This window comes from Cyprinodon tularosa, unplaced genomic scaffold, assembly GCF_016077235.1.
Source record: "Cyprinodon tularosa strain WSP-4 unplaced genomic scaffold, ASM1607723v1 ctg746, whole genome shotgun sequence".
NCBI classification, from domain to species: domain Eukaryota; kingdom Metazoa; phylum Chordata; class Actinopteri; order Cyprinodontiformes; family Cyprinodontidae; genus Cyprinodon; species Cyprinodon tularosa.
Window position 1 is genome coordinate 124,138 of NW_024039503.1, and position 26,629 is coordinate 150,766.

The following is a 26,629-nucleotide window of genomic DNA, read 5'->3' on the forward strand; positions in this document are numbered from 1 at the left end:
AATGGCCTTGATGAACTCAAGCTGTTTTTCCTCCAAATATTCGCATGTGAGAAAGTTCTTTATGTCGGGGTGGAATAGTTCCAAGGGAGAGTGAGTGTGCTGTTTAAATGTATGTACTGAGCTTTGCCCAGTCAGAGCTCTCTCTCTCCATCTGGGGATGTTAAATGAAAATGAACATTCTCTTGCAAGAGTCCTCTTGAATGAGTCATCTTGCAAGATGGAACAACTCAATCACTGAATTTTTTAAAAGCTGAATCCTGAGTCCAACCCCTCTGTTTAAGGTTGGGTTTGCTTTCTTACCATAGATGGCTTTCTTCACACCTCTCTCAAACCACCATCTTCTCTGTCCAAAAATGTGAACATTCTGGTCCTCAAAAGAGTGTCCTTTATCCATAAGGTGTAGATGTACAGCAGAGTCTTGTCCCAAGGAGGTTGCTCTTCTGTGTTGGGCTCTCTGTGCAGAGGTTGCTTGGTTTCTCCAATATAAAGATCAGGGCATTCCTCATTGCTTTGACCTGCATACACCACTCTGCTCATCTTAGGGGGTTTGCCTTTAGGATGGAGTAGTTTCTGTTTAAGGGTCTTGTTTGATTTGAAATGTACTGGGATTTTGTTCTGTAAAAGTTCAAAAAATATCCACTGGACTTGGTTTCCAAGATTTGAAGACGTTTCGCCACCTCTCCAGGAAGCTTTCTCAATTCATGGAATTTTGTGTTTGGAGAAAATCCTCTTGAGTTTTTCAGAGGCAGAGACATTCAATCTGAATTCAATAGAATGTGTTTTTCAAATATCCATTTAAAAAATATGTTCTTTCCTTGCAACAAAAATTTAACAAAATTGTCCACATACAAGTCTAAGAAAACATTACCAATGGATAGAAAATGGACTCTATACACTCGACTTTATGGCACGGTTTGCAGAACGCACCATTAAATCAATTAAGATGTGAGCTTATCAGGCATTGCAAGAAAAAAAACAGAAATATTGGCCTGAAATATCTCCCACTCAATGTATCAGTCTACCTGAACTGTGGACTGGTAACAAGAGAATGGAAGTCTGAAATGACTCAAACAATCCTCAACTCTATTGAGACCAGCTGAGGTAGTTCAGAAAATTCATATTTCACCGAAGGAGAAACATTAAAGAAATGCAGCATCTGCAAAGAAAAGACCTCCAATGGGACCAGCCACTTTTATATTTCCTGTCTTTCATGCAGAAATTTCATTACAATTTTATTTCTAATGGATGAAGCAATAACATATCATAGTTGCCTGATAATTTCATCATTCACCAAGCTTTGATTTAAGTCCAGCGTTTAACCTCCTTCCAGGGAGAGAAAGAGAGATGATAAATGTTCCTCCGACATTTTCAGGCACTTTTCCACTCTTGCATCTTGGCAGAAGTCTGACAGAGCGAACCGGCAATGCTTGAAGCTTCCAGAGCAGGAAACCTCAATCAAAAACACCAAAAAAAAAAAAGGAAAGGACTGTGCTGGCTTACCCTAAGACTGCTTTCATTTAGTTAATAAAGTAGGCCAGCCAACTAGCAGTGAGAGTGCAATTAGAGACGTAGAAAAAAAGCCTCTCACCTGTGCCAAGGCCTGGCAGAAAAAAATGGAGGCAAACCTACTTAAAGCAAAAACCACTCTGAGACCAGTTTCACATTATTCATTACTCCTTTTTTTCACTATGAAATCCGAAAATGAATCCCTAGCAGGTTGGAAATTGAAAAAAACAAGGATAAAACAGGAACCAAAATTAGCCTTTCTGGTTATCATGAGCTATTAAGCATTTGGGGAACTGGGACCAAGCTGTTTTCTTTCTGATGTTCTTCCTGCTGTCGATGGGAGCAGCAAGAACATAGCTGAAATTCAGCCATCATTGTCTATGTTTATGATGGGCAGCCTGTCAGGAGAGTAAGGAGTCTCTAACAAACCTTTAAAAAAACTGCTTAGAGTGTTTTTCTTATGAAATTGTTAGATATTAAATATACAAGCAGAAAAAAAGGGTCTTTAAACAAGACATCTCCATCAGTTAATCAAGTCCAAAAGCAGTGTACTCGAAATTTCCCACAATGCACCTTAGAAGTAATGATCATCCATGGTCACTAGATGAGCAGATATATCCTGGAGTGCTACGAGCAGAGCTCTCCTCGCTGTCCTACCTGCCAGTGGCGAAAAATAACAAAAATGCCGTAGGCACCGTGCGGAAGGCAGAGTTACGTGACCAAGGGGGAGCAAAAAGCAGTGATCATCTGTCCAATCAGTCAGTTATCCGAGTTCACTATATAGTCACCTATATATTCCCCGCTCTATATAATGATTGAGGGATTTAGGGGTTAGGTTGGATGTTGGGACACAGCCTATGACTAATTAACTGCAAACAGGTTTAAGGTATCATGTTTAATGTATAAGAGGTGTTTGTACTAGGGATGCACGATATTGGGATTTTGGCCGATATCCCATATGCCGATATTTTAAAACTCATGTAGCCGATAACCGATATCGATACTGATATTAAAGCTGTACAAAAATACGTAGTCATTCAAAATAGCAGTTTTGTAATCCATTTCTGACACTTTGAAAAATAATATACTCAAATATATTTTCATATGCTGATATCCAATTGATTTTTTAAAAACGCAATATTGATCCATTTTACTTTCAAAATCTCGTGAAATTTCATCGTTCTGTTACAAACTCTCGTGATATTTTGCAAATTCTTCTGAGATTTTGTTAGTAAAATAGATCGATACCGCATCAATAAATCAACATATAAAAATATGGCAAAATTTTGTGAATTTTCGGGGGATTTCGTAGCATAACGATGACATATAACAATATTTCATTAGTAAAAGAGAATGATATGGTGTTTTTAAATGGCAATATATCAGCCTATGAAGATATTGTAATATTTTAATGTATCAATATTTTGAAGTTTTTAAATCTGTAAAAAATAAGTTTTTGAGAAAGAAGAAGAAGTAGTATTTATTTTATTTTTTTTAGACTTTAGAAACTCAGAAGCTGTTCAAATATCGGGTTAAACTGATGTTTAACCCGATATTTGAACAGCTTCTGAGGGTGGCCGATGTCCGATATTCAGTTTTAAGGCCGATACAGGCCGATACCGATAGGGGGCCGATTATATTGTGCATCCCTAGTTTGTACTGATATGTTGTGTTTGGATTTCCCCAAACATGCTGCCAAGCAGTATGAACAAACATGTCTACTTCAGTCCCACCTGTTCAAAACACAGAGCTGCAGAGGTCTAGAGCAGAGGTCACAGATTAGCGGACTGCAGTCTGGATCCAGACCCACCTGCTGGGTAATCCGGACCCAAACTGATTTTAAACATTTATAAATTACCGCATGTTTTCAGACGACAATGTCTAACTTCACTTGCGCTGTTGTCAGTTTGGGTTGCTGCTGCTGCTACTTTTAGACACAGCAGGCAAACCTGTGGCAAGCCGGGCGATGGGAAAGAAGGAGAAGATGATGAGAAAAAGAGAGCAGAGAAAGTGTAGATTGCTGGAAGAACTGTGGTGAACTGGTGAAAGAAAAGTGAAATGATGCTAAAAGATGACCCTGAACATTTAGAGTATGTTTGGCTCAACCTGCTGCTGTGAAGCAGGATTGTCCACCATGAACAGAATCAAAAATAAATATGGATCCAGGCTCAAAATGAGCACCTTGATATGTGCTTTAGAATGGCTTTGTCTCCAATCAAACCCAGGTTAAAAGCCTTGCAGGGCAGCATAAAGCCCACTGCTCTCATTAAGACAGAAAAAAGAAAGAAAAAATAAAACGGTTCAGGTGTTTTATAAAAGATATGAATCAGAAAATTTTCTATTTACCAAACTGAACTTTCAAAAAAAAATCCATGCTCCTTCAGTTTTAATTGTCTGGTTGGAAACTGAAATATTTGATAAGCTAACTTGGGTCTGTTGGTTCATAGAGTTCACGAGGCTTTTGCTAATTTTGATCGTGGGAGGATGAAATGATTTCTAAATAATATTTCTCTCTGGGGACATCATTACAGTAACTGTTGATGAGCAGTAATAGTTGTTTGTTTAGCAGTTATTGCTGATTTCTGTCTGCCCTAGCATTTAGCTATCACACTTCTGTCGTGAATGGATAATAAACTCCTGCTTTCATACAGGTGGTCACACCTGAAGGGGATCAATTAACTGGTTCATTTGATCATCAGCGTCTCAATGTTGATTTCCCTGCTAATTCCTTAGGAAGCAGTGAGGGTGGACTCAGAGTGTTTGGATTAGTGTGGGGTGCTTAGTTCAATTTTAAACAGTTTATAGTGTCTAAAGCTCCTCCTGGGACTGTAGGATAAAACCCAAACTGAGATGAAAAGGGAAAGAGGTTCCCCTGCGATGGACTGGCGACCTGTCCAGGGTGTCCTGCCTAGGAACCCGCAACCCCTCCCAACCCCAGCAGGGATACAGCGGGATGGAAAATGGATGGATGGTTGGAGATGAAGAGCTCCAACACAACATTTAGATTAATTAAGATTAAGAGTTACTGTTTATGCAAATCTTAAAGGTGTCATAACCATTTTACTTCTAAAATCCTTGACTTTAAATTCACGTTTAATTATTTTTAGGAGAAATAGATATCAAATACAGCTCATTCTGACTCCTTTTCATACCTATTTTTTTACTTACAAGGGCAAAAAATATATATTTCACTTGTGTGCATGCAGTGTTAATTTTGTTGACGAAGACTATGACGAAAAATACTCGTCAACGAACCTTTTTCACGGACTTAAACTAAATAAAAACTAAATAAACAGTGAGATATGATGACTAAGACTATTACGAAAATAACTGACACTTTAGTCAACGAATAAAAACGAGACTAAAAAAATTAGTGAGGGAAGAATGGTGATCCTATCAGAATTACTTTTTTTGTGGGACAAGTTGGGAAGAAATCCAATCAAAAGTTAGTTGCCAACCGCCATAGAAAGAAATCCAGGTGGCGGTAATGCGCCATAAAGCTGTGCAAAGAAGGAGAAGAAGAAGAGAGCGCGTATGGTTGAAGCATAGAAGCAGCATTTTCGTAGCAGTAGTAGCCTTTCAAAAATCAAATGAATAATACACATGTTACAACAGCTAGGGCGAAAAAGAAGAGTTGATATCTGGGCACACTTCACATATTACACTAAGGACAACAAGACAGCCTGCAAACCGTGTGGAGCCAAAATATCCGGAAAAAACACCACAAACTTGAAACGGCATTTGCAGACGACTCATCCAGAGATACATGCGAAGGTAAGCATACACGCTAAGCATATTATTTATTTTTGATTTGATTAACCACCGTGTTTGCGCTAAACTTTCAGGGAGCAAAGCCACAGTTAATCTTTTTGAAATTCAAAATAAAATACATCTTTTGTATCTGTGACTGTTCAATCTGTGTCTAAATCTAGGTAGATACTTTATTGATCCCCAAGGGGAAATTCAAGTCTAATTCAAATCTAGACTGAGACTAAACTAAGAATAAAAGACTTAAGACTAGACTAAGACTAAAACTCTTTTGACATTTAGTCGACAAAAACTAGACTAAGACTAAAAGATTTCAAATGACTAAAATATGACTAAAACTAAATGGTGTGTTATTCAAAAGACTAAGACTAAGACTAAATCAGAATTTGCTGTCAAAATTAACACTGTGTGCATGCACATCATGTGGATGTAGCTTTAGAAGACTGCAAGACTGTTTGAATCTATATGACGAGTTGTATAATCACCCTACCTACTCTATGGAAGGCACCAAGGAGTAAGTAATATTTTATGTCAAATTATTATTTTGAAGGACAAAATACAATATTACATAATATATATTGCTATTAATTAATTAAATTAATTTTGGATGGCATAGAAAAACCATGATATAAGACCTTTAATGTGTTCTACTTGCACATGCTACCATTTTTAAAGTTTGCACGATACTTTTCTTTTTAATTAAGTTTGCTTCTTTTTTTAAAGTATTATCAACTTAATGTTTTTTACAGGAGGGTTAAAATGCATCACTGTCCAATGAAAGAACAAACCTGATAAACAGCAGAAATGCAGCACACACATCCCTGCCTGCATGCGCCCCTCATCAGATTAGCAAACTAATAATAAGAAAGCATTCAGAACAGTGTGAGATGAAAACCTGGAAAGGAACAATGGACTAAATATCATTAACCGGAGAAGGAGCCGGTTGGTTTGGATTAGCTGGGAAAACACGGGGGTGGTGGTGGGGTTAGTTCCTGATAAAACCAGTGGAGGATTTCTGAAGAGAGACAGATGGAGGTGAGAGGATAGATATGCAAGCTGTGGGGGAAGAGACGGAGTGAGAAACAGCAAGATATTGATGTGACTGTGAGCGCTGAGAAAAAATGGAGGAAGACAAAACGGGAGAAGATGGATGGAGACAGGGGCGCAGTAGGAGACATGCACCTCGGCTTCATCCATATGTTATCTCTGAAGGGCTTTATCTCAGCCTCTAACCAACTGGGTGGCATTTAGAGCTCTGAACGGGTTCTGTCCAGCCTGATGTTTACTCAGTCACTGTTTATTAACCTGCAGAGCGAGAAAGGGGAGGCGTTAGGACACCGGCTGGAATGAAACTGCCGTCGTAACCAATACTGCAGATAAGCAGAGGCTGTTTATCAATTTCAGGTCTGGATTCAACTTAAAAAAAAAAAAACATGAAAAAGAAACTTGCTTTAAAGGCCTGGGAGACGTCTGAACCTCTGACAATACTTATATTATTTTAAGATAAATGAAAAACAAAATTTATTTGGATTATATTTTAGCCTTATACAATAAATTAAAATATGCAAACACAAGCTTCTGTCTAAAGAAGAACGATTATTTTATGGGAACAAAAGCTTTGTTTAGTTGAATTCCTCTTGATTTTTGCCTCTAGTTATTAATATATATATATATATATATATATACATGTATATATATATATATATATATATATATATATATATATATATATATATATATATATATATATATATATATATATATACACTAATATAAATATACACACATATATATATTAATGTTTAACTTTTACACGTGTGCAAATGTGGTCTTGAAAGGCCTTAAATTGAAATTTACATTTGCTGCAGTCAGTTGCACTGTCAGCATCAGAGTCTCGGCCAGGACCTTATCTGCGTGAGGTTTAGTCTCCCTCTGTGAGCATGCATGAGTCCTCCCAGGGTATCCTGCATGTTTAGTTACAGCCCATAACCTGATATAGCTCAGCAAAATATGAGTTAAAAACAGTTAACACTTAAAACAGCACTAAGTTAAATCTATACCTTTGTATATCCTCTTCTTTGTCCTTGTAATGTTAATCTAAGTTTTTATGAGGTGACTGAGGGACTGTTATGTCAAGAGGTTTTTACACAACGGTTTGGTTTTTCTTAAAAGTCGTAGGAAAATCTTATTTAAATGTCAAATCATTCTGGCTTAAACATGTATATAAATGTACTCTTTATCAGATAATATTGTCCCAAAAGTTAGAACATTTCCATAAAAAAAAAAAAAAATCCTGTCTTATAATCTTTTTTTCGTTATATTATGCAGGCCAGTAAGTTATACGTCAGCCTGAACACCTAAATTCGGCCAATCATATATCAACGGTCATCTGTCAATCACATTTTTTCGGTCATAGCATCTGGATTCCTATGTCGCAGCTAATATACGCAACAGTTGAAATAAGAATAATTTCCTTTCCCATTAAGTTCCGTCCCAGTGTTCACAGGGATGGACGTCTGTGTCTTCATCAGGCGTAGAGCTACTGTAACAGAACTGGCAGCGTTGCGAGGCAAGGGTTCAAACATGTACGGCTGTAAGCCTTCTACACCAAACCAAGCTTCTGGCGTCCTCTTCCACAACATCTTCATCCCCGCTTGCCTCCTCTAAATAAAAAATGTATGATGGAGGAGACTCATCCACGACCTCCCACACTAAACTCTCCTCCTCTTGCATGTTTCCTCTGTCCATAGCGTTTCTTGACAGTGTCGTTTCTAAGTCACAAATTTAGTGCTACTTGGTCCCAATGGAATTTCCCCAATGGGAACCTACTAGCACTAAGTTGCTAACTGGTTAGCAAGATGCTTCCGATAAACCAGCTATAACCAAACTTGCTTGCAAACCTTCCACCACAACAATCCCGCCCTCTTGATAAACAACCAATCACATTCACTTTATTCACTCGTGTAAAGTCGTGCACCACTCAGGAGAGTTCGGAAATCAAATGGTTGGAACGGCCGCTTCCCTACTACTTAAGCTTCTGATGGCAATGGCAGCCAAAAAAAAGGCAAGAGATTTAGAGGAGGAAGGGAAGTGAAAAGGATAGTCTGACCTGGACAGAGGAGTGAATTTGTGACAGAGGAGTAAAGCCTAGCAAGGCATTTGCTCCTTGACAAGACCCAGAATGAAAACACGGATGAAAAACAGATACACACCAGTTATTGGACTAGTTCATACCATACAGAATGTGCTAAGCTTAGCTAATTGTTAATATTTTGAATTCAGAATGATCGCTTTATTAAAGAAGAAAAGACTAATTCACCTACTGATGAAGACTTACTGACTATAAAAGCATAAAAGCAGCAAACCACAGTGAAAAGGCTGCCGTTCACTAGTTTGCATGAGATAATATATAATACCCCCCGGGCATTTGGTGTTGATATGAACCTTCCAGCTGCTTAGGGATTTACAGCGCTATATCTGTGGGCAGTCAGTGTTTACAAAGGGCCTATATTCAGAAGAGGGTGCAAAATTAAAAATTATTTCATGCTGCTTGATTCCTGTAGGTAAAGGTGTTTTATAGTTTGTAAATCGGAGTAATAGCTGTTAGATATGCCTTTTTTTTATCAAATATAAATTAATAAATTTTACATAGTACTATTGATGTTTAATGTCCTTTCCTTTTAGAAAGAAACTTCTTGGATGAACTGAAATAATTTTAAATCTAAACCTGCTCGGGGGTATGAATAATTTAGAATTTAATTCAATTACAGATATCTATGGCTGTGTAGTCAGGGCACTTACCTATATATATTATATATTAATTTTATAGATTTTTTAGCAAAGGTAGAGAGGGATTATTGTCCGTTACCTGACAAAGATCAAGACCCAGTTAGCATGATTGGTTCCTGTTCCTGTTCAGCATTGAAATCTACATTTTTGAATAAAGATATAAACACGTATTAACCAATCTATGAAAGCACCTGGAATGACTGGAGCATTTTAATTTCAAGTTACACAATATAACCAATTTCTTTTGTTGTAAACCTTTCCTGCTCCTGAGACATCTGACCAATAGAAGACATTTTCTTTTCCATTACTGTTGCAACTACATGCATGAACTGCATTCTATATGCTTTTTATATTTCTTTTCAATGCAGATTGTAGATATCTGTCCTTCAGTCATTCAACAGAGCAAATTAAAAAAAAGCGAACACCATCTTTTCAGCTCACGCAAGAGGAGAGCAGATAAAATGAAGAGAATCATGAATAAGAACGAAAAACCTTGAGAAGCTTCTCCCTTCAGGGTTCAGCGTGAGCTGAAGAACTTCACAGATTTTCACTAACTCTCCGTCTGAAGACCTTGAGTAGAAATGAGGGCTGATTGGCAGCGCAGAGTGAGAAATAACGAAGGGGGAGGAGATGGATGGAGAGAGACGGAGAAGGTCTGTCAGCTGCCGCACTCATCGTAAGATAACGTCAAGCAGTCAATCCATCGGAGGAAGAAAACCGTGAGACGGTGGACAGTTTCTACACAACAGATTCAATAATCGGCAGGAATAGACAAAATCAGGGGGAGACGGATCAGAGGACGTGACGGCGCACATTTCTCAAACACTTACAGCTTCTTTATATTTAATATTTTGCATCACAGCCCATCAGCTCTGAAAATGTCCAAAATCAGACCTTTTCTTAGAAGCACTTCGACTTAGTGGCCCTTGAAGCTTACTAGCTCCTTAGGTAGAATGATAAGGGTCCCACTTGTGCCCAAACATGAACTTTTTGGCTCAAATTTTGCTCAATCGTTTCCACTAAACCCTCTTTCCTTGTGATTTGATGTATTTTGTGAAATGAAGCAGTTCTGCTCCACCTCCACAAACTGACCCTTTTCCTACAGACATTATACTCAAAGACTTCAGTTTTGCAGTAGCTTCATCCAACCACAGAACATGTGACCAAAAGTTAAAGTAATTGTGGTTGTTCCTCTTAGAGCAGGGGTGTCAAACTCATTTTCATTGAGGGCCACATCAGCGTAATTGCTGTCCTTAAAGGGCCAGATGTAACTTATAAATGTAACTAAATGTAATTGAATGTAATGTAAAATAAATGTAACGACTCCTTAATGTTAAATAACTCATTATTTATTATAACTTATTCAAGTGACAATTACAGTTGCATAGAAAACATATGCTTGCTTGTTGCTCTAACACACACATGTCACACAGCCGCTTCCTACCTAGTCCTCCTCATCGGTCTCTCCCTCTCCGCCCGAATCACTATCATCGATATTTTGAAGCATTTCTAAAACCTGTTTCGCTGTTAGGTTTCTTCTGAACGCCACTTTTTCCATATTAGCCAAAAAGTTCTAGGTAGAATGTTGGTTGCTAGGCAATGGTACCAATCGTCAATCAACCACAGGAAGAATTTACAATGCAGATGGGGCCACTAAAAATCTTGAGTGGCACACTGAAACTAAAAGCCATAATTTCAGGGTTTCAATCTACTAAACATGCCTGCAAAAATCATAAAGGCTTAAGTATACAACTATTCATATCTTGGATTATTGTGTGATTTTTAATGTAACGTCGCTGGCTGTGCAGAATGGGATGAAATGCTAAAACTGATGCTACTGCAATTTTCCCCTGGCCATCCCCTGGTGGCGCCACTGCAGGGGGGGCATTTCCCTGGCACTTTTTCAGATGTCCGTTTTGGTCTCCTGCATTTTTTACTGTCCAAAAACGATGTTACACTACAGCACACAGACAGTCGAGCACTAGGACCAAGCTCCTGATTGGCTCTCCGTCTTTTCTATTGTGATTGGCTGTCACACCGGAGAAACTCACCTTATAAACATCTGATGCGCCACTGAATCTGCTCTGTGATTGGATGGTCAAACACGCTGGAGTTAGTTATATTAAAAAATAGTTGCAACCCCCCCCCCCCCCCCCCCACACACACACACACACACCTCTGAAATCAAAATTTCATCTATTCCTGCAACAGCTGAAGGCATCATTAGTCATCTGGAAACCGGACCAAAGGTTGAACCAGGGAGGACCGCAATTCTCTTCCTTGAATCTTCGCTGAGTCCCTCTCAATATTTCCTCAACGACACACAAGGACGCAGTGTGTTAGAGGTGCAACCTTAAAATGCATTTACATATGTGTCCATTTCACTTAAATGCCTTAAAACATCCTGTTAGAAACATAAAAAGCCTTGGCCAAATGTAATACAAATATTTGAAAAACTTTAAAATGTTTTAAAATGAATTAGACACGTTTCCATCTGTCAAAGCCAATTAACCAGGCAAAGCAAAGCATCGTGTTTTCATGTGTTTACATTAAGCTCGGCTGTAATAAACAGGAAACAGAGATATCAGACTAGTGTGAACCGCAGACGAAGGATAGACCGAGGTTTTAATAAATCAGTTGGAAGCAGGCAAGCTGCAATCACTGAAAATTGTTGTTTTAATAAAACTGTTTAATAGCAGAACAATAAAACCCCGTCGGTTCATGACAGCCCTGCTGTTCAACATGCACACAGCTGGATACAGACCTGAGAAGCAGCATTTACTTCCTATGCTCCACTGTAAAAGTGCTAAAAGCCAGAGTTCTTTTCAGTCAGTTAACCTCTTAAACCTCTTAATTTGAAGTGATCCTCGCCTATTTTGCATATCCAAATGGAAAAGCAAATAACTTAGGAAGCCCAAATTACATGTTTGATACGTCATTTAAAAGCTAACACCTTCTAGAATATGCAAATGATATACAAATTGGGTGAGTAAAACACAGCCAAAGCTGCATCAGTTCAAACATGAATTAAGTTTTTTTTTTTTTTTCTCAAAAATGATAGGTATTTTTTGAACAGTAGTTATAAAGACATTCTTAAGAAAATGCAGGTTTTATTCTATTATATTTGTTCTACATCATGTCAACCACAAATGCAGAACATTTCAGACCTCTGGCTACAACAGTTCCAGAGCTGTGGGGCTTTGAGAGTTTGGTGTCACCAGCACATTCAAATCTCTCCAAATGTGCCAAATGCTTTTAATACATTTCACCCATAGAAGCAGGACACTGAAGCATTTTGATGGCCACAAAACATTTATGAAGCAAGTATTTTACACTTTTTTTCAGAATCCATTAGTTTGGAGCAGCCTTTAACTGTTAAACTGTTAACCAAGCTATTACTAGTTATACAGTTGTGGTCTAACTGTTTTATTTGTTTCACTTCCTCTTTTAATCATGCTTATATCGTTATTTGCCTTTACTCTGCTTTTATATTTATTTGATTGTATTATCTAATTTATGTAAAGCTTTTGAAATGTCCATGTAGTGGATTGTGCTCTACACATAAAATTTTCTTGCAGTGCTTTTTTCACAGTGCAGCTTGATGCTCTGTGTGATTTTTTTTTTTTTTTCTGCTCTGAGGTTAATCATAATTCATTTTCCTTTTTGCAGTGCAGCTGCAGCACCTTTCTAACCTGTGGAGCTGCCTTAAATTTTTGCAGCTCACTGTTCCTAATGATTCTCATAATGGGTTAAATTATTAAGCCGGTTTTTTTACACTGGAAAAAAGATCTAGAAATAAGTAAAATGTCTTAAATTAACTGTATTTACACTTAATTTCAGTAGGTAAATTAGATAGTTTGCCAATGGAATCAGTGTTTTTCCCTCTTAAAATAAGATAATTAGATAATATGCGCTTGAAATAAGACAATGCAATTATGTTTTCTTATTTTTAGTGTAAATTGTCTTGTTCCATTGGCAAAATGTGTTTTTTGCCTCCTCAATCCAAGAAAAATTCAGTTATTTTAAGAAAAAATTACTTATGTAGATTTAGATTTTTTCCAGTGTACATATTCATTTCACTAAATATTATGCTTAATATTTATAAAGAGTTTTATAAACACAGCCAGTATGACAACATTACATTTGGTAGGCTACTTTCCAATCAGCTACCACTATAATGGATACTGCTATGATTTCTAAATTAATAGAATATGTCTGCAAACCTTTCTACACTGCAAAAACAATCCAAAAATTGGTTAAAATTTTTTTTTTAAATAAGTGTAGTTACCTTTGATTTGAGCAGGTAAATAAGATTATCTGATAACGGAATGAGTATTTTTACCCTTAAATTAAGAGAATTAGATAATATGCACTTGAAATAAGAAAACAAAAATGTTTTTTTTTTTTATGCAAATTTTCACTTACCTTCTCAATTCATGAAAAAATCGATTTTTTTAGATAAATTAACTTAGATAATAATTGTAAAAAGTGTAAGCTCCTGTTGAATGTTCAGCTTTTCAATGTTGAACCGGAGCTCTAACTTGATTATTCTGCTTTCTTTTACTCGCTGTTTGTGCTTCAAAAATAATTGTTACCTAAAAGACCAAAGGAAGTTTTAAAAAGTGAATATGTTTGCTATCAGTTTTCGTTATATTTAAAGTAGTATTCAATTGAATTCAGTTTATGTCTATAGCGCCAATTCACAACATGTCATCACTTTACAGTCCACCAGATCATAGTAGAGAAATGTTTGATTAAAAAAGGGGAATATTCTCCCTATTTGTGCATTATTTTATAAAATGAAACAAAACAAGTGTTTGAAGCATTTTTATTGTTGGTTTTAAATTGAAAAACTAATATAAACAGAGTCAGCTAATAAGTTACGCTAGGTAAATGTTCCATACATTAGAACTTATTGGAGAAATGTGCTCTCTTAACCCTCTTATGTGCATTTACTTTTTCTAAAATAGACAAAAAACGTCTGTAGTGAGTGTCAAAACTTTTTGATGAAATTTAGTAGTTCGATTAGATATGTAGCCATTTCTATCAAGCAATTTTCTTCAAATTGTGTAAAAAAATAAATTAAAAAAACCTGAAAACGTTGATAAAGAGATCTCATAAACTGATTTTAAGGATCATTTTCTCCTCACCAGTTTGCCTCATTTTATTTGCATTGAACATGACTTTACTTAACTTAAACTTTTATAACTGAACTCGTTTGTCTAAGCATAATGCAGCCCACAGTCCTGATCCTTCAGCCTCAGCGGTAGGAAACTCTGACACAGCAGCATGATTCTGGCCTGTAGGTGTTTTTACTCTTTGTTAAAAACAGTTTCCTCCTCTTTCTTTACTGAAACACTCGCAGGCACATAACTGAATACAAAAATAGACCCTTTATCCTCACCCTGAAACAATAAGTTTGCTATTTCACTCAACAAACGGCACATGAAGAGAGCAGCTCAAGGACAAAGAGGCAGACCGCTGGGGTGGGACGCTCACTCTGTCCTCAAGGACTGAGCGATGTTCTGACATACGTTCCTCTCAAACAGCCCAGAACGGTGAATTAATGACTCACTGACCTTTCCTTAATGCAGTTTGACCAAAGCAATGCCACAACTTGCTTTCTCTTATCAGAAATCTATGGAGTGAATTTTGTAGCGTTATTGTTGCAAGAAAAGAATGTGTTTTTTAAATGGAAATATGAAAAAAATGCAATGTAGAAATGAAACTAAGAAACATGTATCAAAAGAGGCTTTATGAGTAAATCTGCTGTCTTATCAGAATTTTATTTAAAAAAAATCAAATTAAATTCATCATTTTTTTTATATTCTATGTTTTAAGATGTTCTTTTTTTTATTTTATTTGTTCAAATTCCATTTTTTCCAAATTGTGTCACATTCTCTTTACCTCAGAGGGCGGGCTTTCCTCTTGAATGAGGAGGGAAAACACATTTCTATTGGTCTGCATGGAGGTATTGTATTGGTCAATGTTTGGGTCACGAGCGAACGTTTGTTTTTGGGCTTGAAGTTAAAAGAATAATCGCTGAAACACAATTTGAAAATAACGCAATTCGTAAAACTCAACCTCAGAAAGAGTGAAAAATTAAAATGAGAAAATATGAAATCTGTGAGAAAAAGTTAGAAAAATAAATGTGGAAAAAATAAACTTAAAAAAATGAAATAAACAACAAAAAGGACAGCAAAGTTCCTCTCAAAACCCTTTTTTGGTTTAAAAAGTTTTTCAAATCCGTATTCCTGGGTTGCACTTTAATAAAACTTCCATTCCCTAAACGTGTTCTTTAATGGAAAATAGTTCACTTCCCGTAACTGACTTCAAATCTGAACCAGATAACTAGCAGCTTTAGGAGAGCTGTCATGGTATAGAGATCCAGTGACTGAATGCTCATGAAGGTTCAAACGAAGGGTGCTTCTGTATGAGGAAGGAATACAGGTGCTGGTCATAAAATTAGAATATCATGAAAAAGTAGATTGATTTCAGTAATTCCATTTAAAAAGTGAAACTTGTATATTATATTCATACATTACATACAAACTCATATATTTCAGATGTTTATTTTGTTTAATTTTGATGATTACAAATGACAACAAATGAAAATCTCAAATTCATCATATCAGAAAATTAGAATATTGTGAAAAGGTTCAAAATTGATGGCCCCTGGTGCCACACTCTAATCAGCTAATTAACTCAAACCACCTGCAAAAGCCTTTAAATGGTCTTTCAGTCTAGTTCTATAGGCTACACAATCATGGGGAAGACTGCTGACTTGACAGTTGTCCAAAAGACGACCATCGACACCTTGCACAAGGAGGGCAAGACACAAAAGGTCATCGCTAAAGAGGCTGGCTGTTCACAGAGCTCAGTGTCCAAGCACATTAATAGAGAGGCGAAGGGAAGGAAAAGATGTGGTCGAAAAAAGTGTACAAGCAAGAGAGATAACCGCACCCTGGAGAGGATTGTGAAACAAAACCCATTCAAAAATGTGGGGGAGATTCACAAAGAGTGGACTGCAGCTGGAGTGAGTGCTTCAAGAACCACCACACACAGACGTATGAAAGACATGGGTTTCTGCTGTCGCATTCCTTGTGTCAAGCCACTCTTGAACCACAGACAGCGTCAGAAGCGTCTTGCCTGGGCTAAAGAGAAACAGGACTGGACTGCTGGTGAGTGGTCCAAAGTCATGTTCTCTGATGAAAGTAAATTTTGCATTTCCTTTGGAAATCAAGGTCCCAGAGTCTGGAGGAAAAGAAGAGAGGCACTTCATCCACGTTGCTTGAAGTCCAGTGTAAAGTTTCCACAGTCAGTGATGGTTTGGGGTGCCATGTCATCTGCTGGTGTTGGTCCATTGTGTTTTCTGAGGTCCAGGGTCAACGCAGCCACATACCAGGAAGTTTAAGAGCACTTCATGCTTCCTGCAGCTGACCAACTTTTTGGAGATGCAGATTTCATTTTCCAACAGGACTTGGCACCTGCACACAGTGCCAAAGCTACCAGTACCTGGTTGAAGGACCATGGTATCCCTGTTCTTAATTGGCCAGCAAACTCTCCTGACCTTAACCCCATAGAAAATCTATGGGGTATATTGAAGAAGAAGATGCAATACACCAGACCCAACAATTCAGAAGAGCTAAAAGCCACTATTAGAGCAACCTGGGCTATCATAACACCTGAGCAGTGCCACAGACTGATCGACTCCATGCCACGCCGCATTGCTGCAGTAATACAGGCCAAAGGAGGCCCAACTAAATACTGAGTGCTGTACATGCTCATACTTTTCATGTTCATACTTTTCAGTTGGCCAACATTTCTATAAATCCTTTGTTTTTATTGGTCTTCAGTAATATTCTAATTTTCTGATATGATGAATTTGAGATTTTCATTTGTTGTCATTTGTAATCATCAAAATTAAACAAAATAAACATCTGAAATATATGAGTTTGTATGTAATGTATGAATATAATATACAAGTTTCACTTTTTAAATGGAATTACTGAAATCAATCTACTTTTTCATGATATTCTAATTTTATGACCAGCACCTGTAAAACCAAAGGTCATGAAATAAATTTAAAAAAAAAAGCTTGAGCTCCATGTTGTCTCCCAGAGTCCCATAAACCCACTGCTCCCAGTTTCCTGGAAAATTACAGTGAATACAATCAGTGAGCCAGCCCTGCAAGAACTCATCATCAACAGTGTCATCATCCCGCTCTGACTCCTCCATCCTCCTCCGGCTGACCTGGTTCTAACTCCTGGTTCTGGATTCTACCCCTCAGACTCACCCTACGCCTAGTATGACATAATGATCACCAGAGATCAGGGAAAAGGCCGTTTTCATTTCCTGAAGAGGAAGAGGAGACTGTCTTTATGAAGAAACCGGAGAAAAGAACCCGTACAGGATGAAACTCATTCATCAATCATATGATAATATAGCAAGTTTTTAATCCCCTTCTTTTTCCTTTTCTTTTTTTTTATTTTTTTTACTAATATATATTACAAAAACAATTCCCCTCAGATTTGTCGATTCTTCATATTATTGTTTTCCCATTTAGGATAACTCAACCCAAGGTAGTCCAAATGATTAAAAATGTTCTTTTATATTTAATTATTAAAAATATTCACTCGCTCTAGTTTTTACCCAATGAAGTGTTTCAAATGCAGCCAAGATTCAATAAAAATGCATTTAAAACTTTCATAAAGCACATTTTAAAATTTAGAATATTCCTTCACCATGGGACAGTTTCACCAATCAGTCGCTTTATTTCATAAACCCACATAACCTATTAGAGATCCATCATTTTCCATGAATTCTCTGAATTTTAGATAATTCTTTCACAGTTTTATTTTAGGCCAGTTGACTCTTTTTATGGAAATATGAACCAAATTGAAACTAAAGACACGCTCCTACCAGAAGGCATCATTATATCCTTACTGCTGAAGAATCTCTACTGGAACAGGGTCATTAAAAATCATCAAAGGTCATTCAGTTATTATTTTTCAAATTAAGGCCTTAATTGGCATTAAATTCATTCATTCATTAAATTTGAATATTGTGGCATTTTAAATACTTTATTAAATAAAAAGTTTTCATGTGATATATTATATCGCGGTATATTTGTGCGGAACTGCTTCCAGTTGATCGTAAAGCCATATGTTCGGAAAAGAAGCTTGAGGCGGAGAAAAGGCTAGAGAATGGGAAAAAGCAAATTCCACGAAAAGTAGCTGGAAAACGAAGAATTCAGCACATGGCTGCAGCCTGTCGACGGTAAAGATTATGAAGGATTTTGCCATGTCATATATAAATATATATATATATATATTTACACATACATATATACATATATGAGAGAGCCATGGGTACTTGTTGGTGGCATTAAAAAGCATAAAAACATTAAAAAGCATTAAATAAGAGGTACTCATTCCTGTATAAACCCTGTGGAAGGATACTGGTCTATGCAGACTGTTCTCCAAAATTTGACCATGTAACTTGAGATCCATCAATTAAGGAGTCATGTGACCCAGAGCACTGCATTAAGCACTAAAGATAAATAAGCTAAAAGTTGCTGTTAGGAAACAAAAAAGACCAAAAAGATCTTTGGATCTCTGATGTAGGATTTAATCTGAATAGACATTAGACATATGTAGCACATAAGAAGAGCCCTGGACGCCTCCCTCAGGGGGTGTCCAGGCACGTCCCACCAGGAGGAGACCTCTCTGGAGACCCCCCCACCCCCGCAGAGCTGGAGAGGTCGACTGAGAGCGAAGTCTGGGAATCACTGCTAAGAGTGCTGGCCCCACGACCCGGTCCCGGATGAAGCCGGAGACGAATACATGTGTACGAAGTACATAAGAAGAGCGAGATTGAAACTGTTCGTATAAACTTAATAAACTTCTCCCTTTTCACGTTTTAATCATTTAAATCTGCAACAGTATTTTCAAAACACGTAACAGAAAATAGAAAACTTAACAGCTTGAAAAACACAAACCCATCATTATATTAAGATATCTATGCTGCACCTGGAGAGACTACATTCACTTTCTCTGCAATTATTAGAGTCTCTGAAGACTCAATAAAATATATTTAGAGTTTAAAAGGTGGATTTGGTTAAAACATTTCCCTTAATATATCACATCTATTTTCCCGTAAGTTACTCCTGTCATAGAGAGCCGCTCAGAGCTCCCTTCTTCCTCCAACAGAAGAGAGCCAGAAGCATTTTGCTTTCTACAGTTATTCCACTTGATCCGGTCAGGTTCAAGAATCCTCCAGTGCTGCTGGCACAGAAAAGGAATGCCGGCCTCGTTCCAGGACCTCATGCTTCCAGGAAGACAGACTGCTTAATAATGAGAAGACGAGGAAGCCCCAGCAGGAAGCGCCAGTTAGATCTGCATCTGCGCTGTCCTTTTCTAGGCCAGTTGGGTTTCTGCACCAGATAAATGCTTGGACAGTGGAGGCTGCAGGTGGATCCCAAAACAATAACACCAAACAGGATTAAATACACTAACAAGGCCTAGATAGTTACATCACAATCCTATTTTTCATTCTAGATTATTTCATTTTCATGAGGGTGCACCATGCATTATAGCTAGTTATAATGAGCACACTTTTTCTACTTTCTAGTAGTTTATATGCTCTAGTTGTTATTGTATTTTTTGGAAGGCCAGGTAATGGGTTTCAGAGATCAGGGGTGAAAGACATGTAGCTAAGGTCAATAGACTGGGAATCAAAGTAATTTGATTCAACCTTTAATTGTGTAAAATCCTCCTATCCTAGTAGTTTAAAGAAAAAAATGGTTTTAACCTTTTAAGACTAGGCTGAATACTTTCTTTTTTATTAGGCTTATAGTTAGAGTGGCTCAGGTTATTCTGAGCTATCTCTATACTTAAGCTCCTAAAGGCTTAGACTGCTGGAGGACATAGAGACCACTTTTTTGGGTCTGCTTGATGCTTTCTCTTGTCTACAATTCTGCAGTTTTTGTTAGTTCAACTTCTAACCACGTGTTCTTTCTTCTTTTTCTCATCAGTAGCTGCCAGCAACATCTTTGTTTATCGACGTTGGAGATCGGTGTGTTTTTCAGTGTAGTCCTGTTTCTCTGACTGTGACTAACTGGTTGGCTTTATTTCATCCTCTGACATGGGAGCAGGCTCGGAGCTCGTCTGCCTGGTTGTGCGTTTCCTGGACTGTGATTATATATGATAAAGTTGCTCAGCCCCGCCTGTCTCCAAGAAATAACTATGGGGTTCAGCTTTTACTGAGACTAACTGTATGGTCTCTTTTTCTTTGTTTGGCATGAAAACTGTCTTGGTGCTAACTGTTTCTTTTCTGTCTCCTTGAACCCCAGTTGGCCTCAGCAGAAGGCCGTTCACACTTGGCCTGGTTCTGCTGTAAATTTGGTACTCTCATAAGAGAGTTTTCCTGTCTACTATCACTGCATACATGCTCAAGAGGGAATTCTGTAGTCAATGACACATTGCAAAAAAAATCTACTGTCTCTTTTTAAATAACATCCAAATATTCTCTCCAAATAAATAATATTCATGGACCTCAATTTGATTTATAAACTAAGGTTAATCATTCCTTATCTTTATATAGCCCAGCATGGTATGTAGAGTGTAAAAAGAAATTAAATAATTTGCAAAATTTAAATGACCAAAGATACATCATTAGCCTCTACAATCTGTCAAAAGTTGCACTTTATAAACCTCATTTACATTTAATCCACATTTAAACTTCACTTTTATGTAGAGATCTCAGTTTTAGGTGTATATGGAGGGCAAAAAATATATCTTTACATTTCTATATGTGAATGCCCCAACAAATAAATAAGTAAATATTCCATGAATTGTGTAGACCTTTTATAGTGACTCAAATATTAATAAAATGTACCAATAAATAATAAAAACACACATTTAAAATGATTAATCAAATGTCATTTTAAGAATGAAAGTATGGAACATGATACAATAATTGTATATTTACATAAAGTTTTAGGGTCAGGGGATGAAAGGTTTGGAAACTCCAATCCATGAGAACAGAAAGTAATCAATGACTGACTAAAAGTTAATCACCACTGTTTTACCTTTTATCTATTACCTTATTTTTTAACAAAGTTAAAATATACACTCCAAAAAATTTAAATCTCAATAAGTAATTTTTTCTTAATGCATTTTTTCTTGAATTATGTAGGTTAGTGAGACACTTTGCCAATGGAACAAGACCATTTACATTTAAACTAAGAAAAAAGCAATTGCATTGTCTCTTTACAAGTGCATATTATCTAATTATCTTATTTTAAGAGTAAAAACACTCGTTCCATTTGCAAATCATCTTATTTACCTGCTTAAATTAGCACTTTGAGATTTTTTTTTAAATGTAAAGTGCAATACAAATAAAATGTATTATTATTATTATTATTATTATTATTATTATTATTATTATTATTATTATTAAATTAAGGGTAAATACACTTTTTAGATCGTTTTTGCACTGTAAACTAGAAAATTCTCAAAGTGAAGTTGATCTTAAAGGAATTTTCAGGGATGCCATGAAACTATTAACCTGACTCCGCCAGATGGATTTGCTCCGCATATCCATCTGGAAACCTTCCATAGAAGTAATTTTGGGAAGGGGCGAAAATACTGGTTAGCTGATTGGCCTATGTTGGTGATAGACGGGCCAAATAAACCAATCAGATCAACGAAGCATATGACGTAACAGAGCGACAACGAAGAGGAGCCAATTGATAGATCAAACTCTTGCCGAAACCAGTCGGGAGAAGAGCAAAAACATCTTTTCCTCTGAGAAAAGCCTCCAGAGCAGTGTTTTGCTCTTCTTTCAGTGAAGAAATACTCTGTAATTCCGATAAAACTTGCTCGATAGCCACGCTAACGCTAGTTTCATCGGCTGAAGCCGCCATGTTCTTTAGACTGAACTGTCACGCTTTTTGTTGCGTCACACCTCAACCCGCCTCAAAGCCAACGCTGATTGGACGTTCGTTTGGTGAACGGCTCCAAATTTTCTTCAACGGAGAGTCTCCAGACTGATTAGCGAGTGAAATCTTGAAAGCTTGCGAGATCACGAGGCTATGAAGCTATGGCATCGAAGCAATTATTCTCAATGAAAACTTCTACCCCAATAAATACAAAAGTATTTTTTTGGACATCTCTACAAGATTTCTACAGAGGGAGGAAATGATGTTAGATGCTGGTGAACATCCTCTCACTTTTGTGCTTAGAATTGTTCATATTTTGCAGCAGTGCTTGCAGGGCATGAAAAGCCTGTCAGCACAACAACCTGGACAAGCAACGAGGGTTAAAAGAGAAAAAGAAAACAGTCGATGGCATGGAACAACAGTCTGCTGAACACATCAAAAGATGATTTTTTTTTTGGGACATTTTCTCTATTTTGTTTATTCTTTATTTCATTTTTTTTTACACTATTATTGATGTAAATCTAAAAATCAATGCATAAATGACATGACGTTCTGAATCCGTGGTCAGAGGAGAGCTTCTGTATTTGTCAACTGTGTAAATCCCAGACAGAGTTGGCAGGACTTTGCCCTCGTCAATCTGTGAAACCAAACCGAATCAATCTTCCCGCAGGCCGACTGAGAGCGATCTTTGACGCGCTCGTCCGTGAACCATTAGGGTTCATTACTCTCCTCTCTGAAGGAGGAAGACACACATCCAGTCAACCTAACGGCTCCTGCTTGTTTGTTATTCCACCTCCGTCTTATGATCCACAGTGGGAATGATCAGCTGCGGAGGCGGGGGGGGAGGAGGACTCCACTCCATCAAAGAGACCTTTCAGAAAGGACTTTCCCTCTTGCTGACTGAAACATAATTTCCTGCAGAAGCAGTACACTGCTACCATTGAGACATGCCCCCCTGCAACTTTCTCACTACAACCTTTTTATATTTACTCATGACCCGTGGACCTCAGGACCAACATGCGTACGGTATCAGCTTGCAGTGACCCGAGGCTCCCCTGCAGTCATTCGGAGAGACACAGCAGAGGCTTTCACTGTTTCGCTCCAACACAAACAGCCCTGATGCTTAAAACGAGCTACGCAAGCCGAGAACGATTCTAAATAAAGACCCCACCGATCAGCAGCATGAGCTGCAGGATTTAACAGCAGCCCAGCCATAAAACACGCTACATTAAACTGACTTTTTCTACGCCTGTGCCGTTAGAAAAAAAAGGCCTGACGGCTGCCTGACGTTTTGAGGCCAAACCAAGGATGAGTGGAGAAGAGGAGAGAAGAGTTTGCTGCATCTCAACAAGGCAGAGGAAATGAAAAATACAACAGGCTCCCTGTCCGGACCAGATGCAAACACTGATTTAAACAGGCGGCGAAGCAGCCACAAAAACAACAATGAGAAACCCATCAGAAGCAGGGAAAAAAGGAAGATTACCTGCAGGTCGAAGAATTTGCTGTATCTTCGGTAGATGATGTGAGACGTGTTGTCAGAGTAGGTGACATTGATGACATACACCTGCACACAGGAGACAGTAAAAGCAGCAAATTAGCAATTTGCAGGTTTATAATAAGGCCCATTAGAATAGCATGGGTTTAATGTTTCTTTCAAAGGTTAAAACACAAAGGTCTGCAGTTTGGGCTTCAAAGCTCTGATGCAGATCTGGAAACGGGTCATAAAGGGACATTTTGTTTCTCATATTCATTAAAAGGAAGCAAGCATGCTTTTATTTCTCCACTGAGATCAGACTAAACTTTCTGAACTCCTTTCTAATTTTTTTTTCATGCATTTCATGGAAAAGTAAGAGTGAAACTAAAGCAACAAAATTCCAGTTTCCTCTGGGAACTGAAGCTGGGATTGCTAAATGCAAGATTTAAAAAAGAAAAGAAAACCAACAACGGTTGTACTGAATAGTCCTGTAGATAAATAATGAATCTGCTCCTTTCTGCAATGATTTTAGTGCCCATCAAGGAAGACAAACATATTTCTGTGTGATTTGCTTCGTGGTCCGAATGAAATGTTCACATGTGATCCGTTTCAGAGATCAGATGCCAAATATCAGGAGTTTGCTGCAAAATAGATACAACTGATAAATCATAGCTAATAAATAAATGATCTATCATTTATCAGTTCAGCCACCAAGCCAGACAACCATCAGCCTGTCCATCCATCCGTTCATCCATCTATCCATCCATCCATCCATCTATCCATCCATCCAACCATGCATCTATCCGTCCATCCATCCATTATCCATTCATCCATCCATCCAATCATGCATCCATCCATCCAATCATGCATCCATCCATCCGTCCATCAATTATTAATTCATCCATCCATCCATCCATCATCTGTCCATCTATGCCTTCATAAGCCCATCAATCATCAATGCATCCATCATCCATCCATGCATTCATCCGTCCATCCATTATCCATCAGTCCATCCATCCATCCATCCATCCATCCATCCATCCATCCATCCATCCATCCATCCACCCTTTATCCATTCATCTATCCATCCATCCATCCATCCATCTATCCATCCAACCATGCATCCATCCATCTTTCCATCAATTATTAATTCATCCATCCATCCATCCATCATCTGTCCATCCATCCATCCATCAGCCCATTCATCATCCATCATTCAGTGGCAGGGTAAACTCTGGACAAAATAAACATACAACCATACACATGAACTCCTATAACCAGAGGGCAATTTGCACTGTGGGAGGAAATTGGATTAACCGGAAAAAACACAAAAATGCAAAAGGAAATTTCATGCAGGAAAGACTTTATCCAGGTTTTTCCACACCTAAGACCTTCTTGCTGTAGTGCTGGTTTCACCGCTCTTATTTTGTTAATTGTTAGTGTGTTGCACCTTGACTCCACACTTTATACAGGTGCTGGTCATAAAATTAGAATTTCATGAAAAAGTAGATTGATTTCAGTAATTCCATTTAAAAAGTGAAACTTGTATATTATATTCATACATTACATACAAACTCATATATTTCAGATGTTTATTTTGTTTAATTTTGATGATTACAAATGACAACAATGAAAATCTCAAATTCATCATATCAGAATATTAGAATATTACTGAAGACCAATAAAAACAAAGGATTTATAGAAATGTTGGCCAACTGAAAAGTATGAACATGAAAAGTATGAGCATGTACAGCACTCAGTATTTAGTTGGGCCTCCTTTGGCCTGTATTACTGCAGCAATGCGGCGTGGCATGGAGTCGATCAGTCTGTGGCACTGCTCAGGTGTTATGATAGCCCAGGTTGCTCTAATAGTGGCTTTTAGCTCTTCTGAATTGTTGGGTCTGGTGTATTGCATCTTCTTCTTCACAATACCCCATAGATTTTCTATGGGGTTAAGGTCAGGAGAGTTTGCTGGCCAATTAAGAACAGGGATACCATGGTCCTTCAACCAGGTACTGGTAGCTTTGGCACTGTGTGCAGGTGCCAAGTCCTGTTGGAAAATGAAATCTGCATCTCCAAAAAGTTGGTCAGCTGCAGGAAGCATGAAGTGCTCTAAAACTTCCTGGTATGTGGCTGCGTTGACCCTGGACCTCAGAAAACACAATGGACCAACACCAGCAGATGACATGGCACCCCAAACCATCACTGACTGTGGAAACTTTACACTGGACTTCAAGCAACGTGGATGAAGTGCCTCTCTTCTTTTCCTCCAGACTCTGGGACCTTGATTTCCAAAGGAAATGCAAAATTTACTTTCATCAGAGAACATGACTTTGGACCACTCACCAGCAGTCCAGTCCTGTTTCTCTTTAGCCCAGGCAAGACGCTTCTGACGCTGTCTGTGGTTCAAGAGTGGCTTGACACAAGGAATGCGACAGCAGAAACCCATGTCTTTCATACGTCTGTGTGTGGTGGTTCTTGAAGCACTCACTCCAGCTGCAGTCCACTCTTTGTGAATCTCCCCCACATTTTTGAAGGGGTTTTGTTTCACAATCCTCTCCAGGGTGCGGTTATCTCTCTTGCTTGTACACTTTTTTCGACCACATCTTTTCCTTCCCTTCGCCTCTCTATTAATGTGCTTGGACACTGAGCTCTGTGAACAGCCAGCCTCTTTAGCGATGACCTTTTGTGTCTTGCCCTCCTTGTGCAAGGTGTCGATGGTCGTCTTTTGGACAACTGTCAAGTCAGCAGTCTTCCCCATGATTGTGTAGCCTATAGAACTAGACTGAAAGACCATTTAAAGGCTTTTGCAGGTGGTTTGAGTTAATTAGCTGATTAGAGTGTGGCACCAGGGGCCATCAATTTTGAACCTTTTCACAATATTCTAATTTTCTGATATGATGAATTTGAGATTTTCATTTGTTGTCATTTGTAATCATCAAAATTAAACAAAATAAACATCTGAAATATATGAGTTTGTATGTAATGTATGAATATAATATACAAGTTTCACTTTTTAAATGGAATTACTGAAATCAATCTACTTTTTCATGATATTCTAATTTTATGACCAGCACCTGTATAGTCATTAACAAGCTTCTGGAATTTCACTGGCAAAACATTTCACTGCTCTTCATGGTCGAGGTCAT

At 37.8% G+C, this 26,629-nt stretch overlaps 1 protein-coding gene across 4 annotated transcripts in view; it reads right to left on the bottom strand.

The window, feature by feature from the left end:
• Nucleotides 1–26,629, bottom strand: part of sh3pxd2aa (SH3 and PX domains 2Aa) — a 169,166-nt gene that overhangs the window by 114,820 nt on the left and 27,717 nt on the right. For all 4 annotated transcript variants that reach the window (XM_038269978.1, XM_038269977.1, XM_038269976.1 and 1 more), the window contains exon 2: nucleotides 23,490–23,570. In XM_038269978.1, the coding sequence (XP_038125906.1) occupies nucleotides 23,490–23,570 (81 nt within the window). The remainder of the gene's footprint in view (nucleotides 1–23,489; nucleotides 23,571–26,629) is intronic.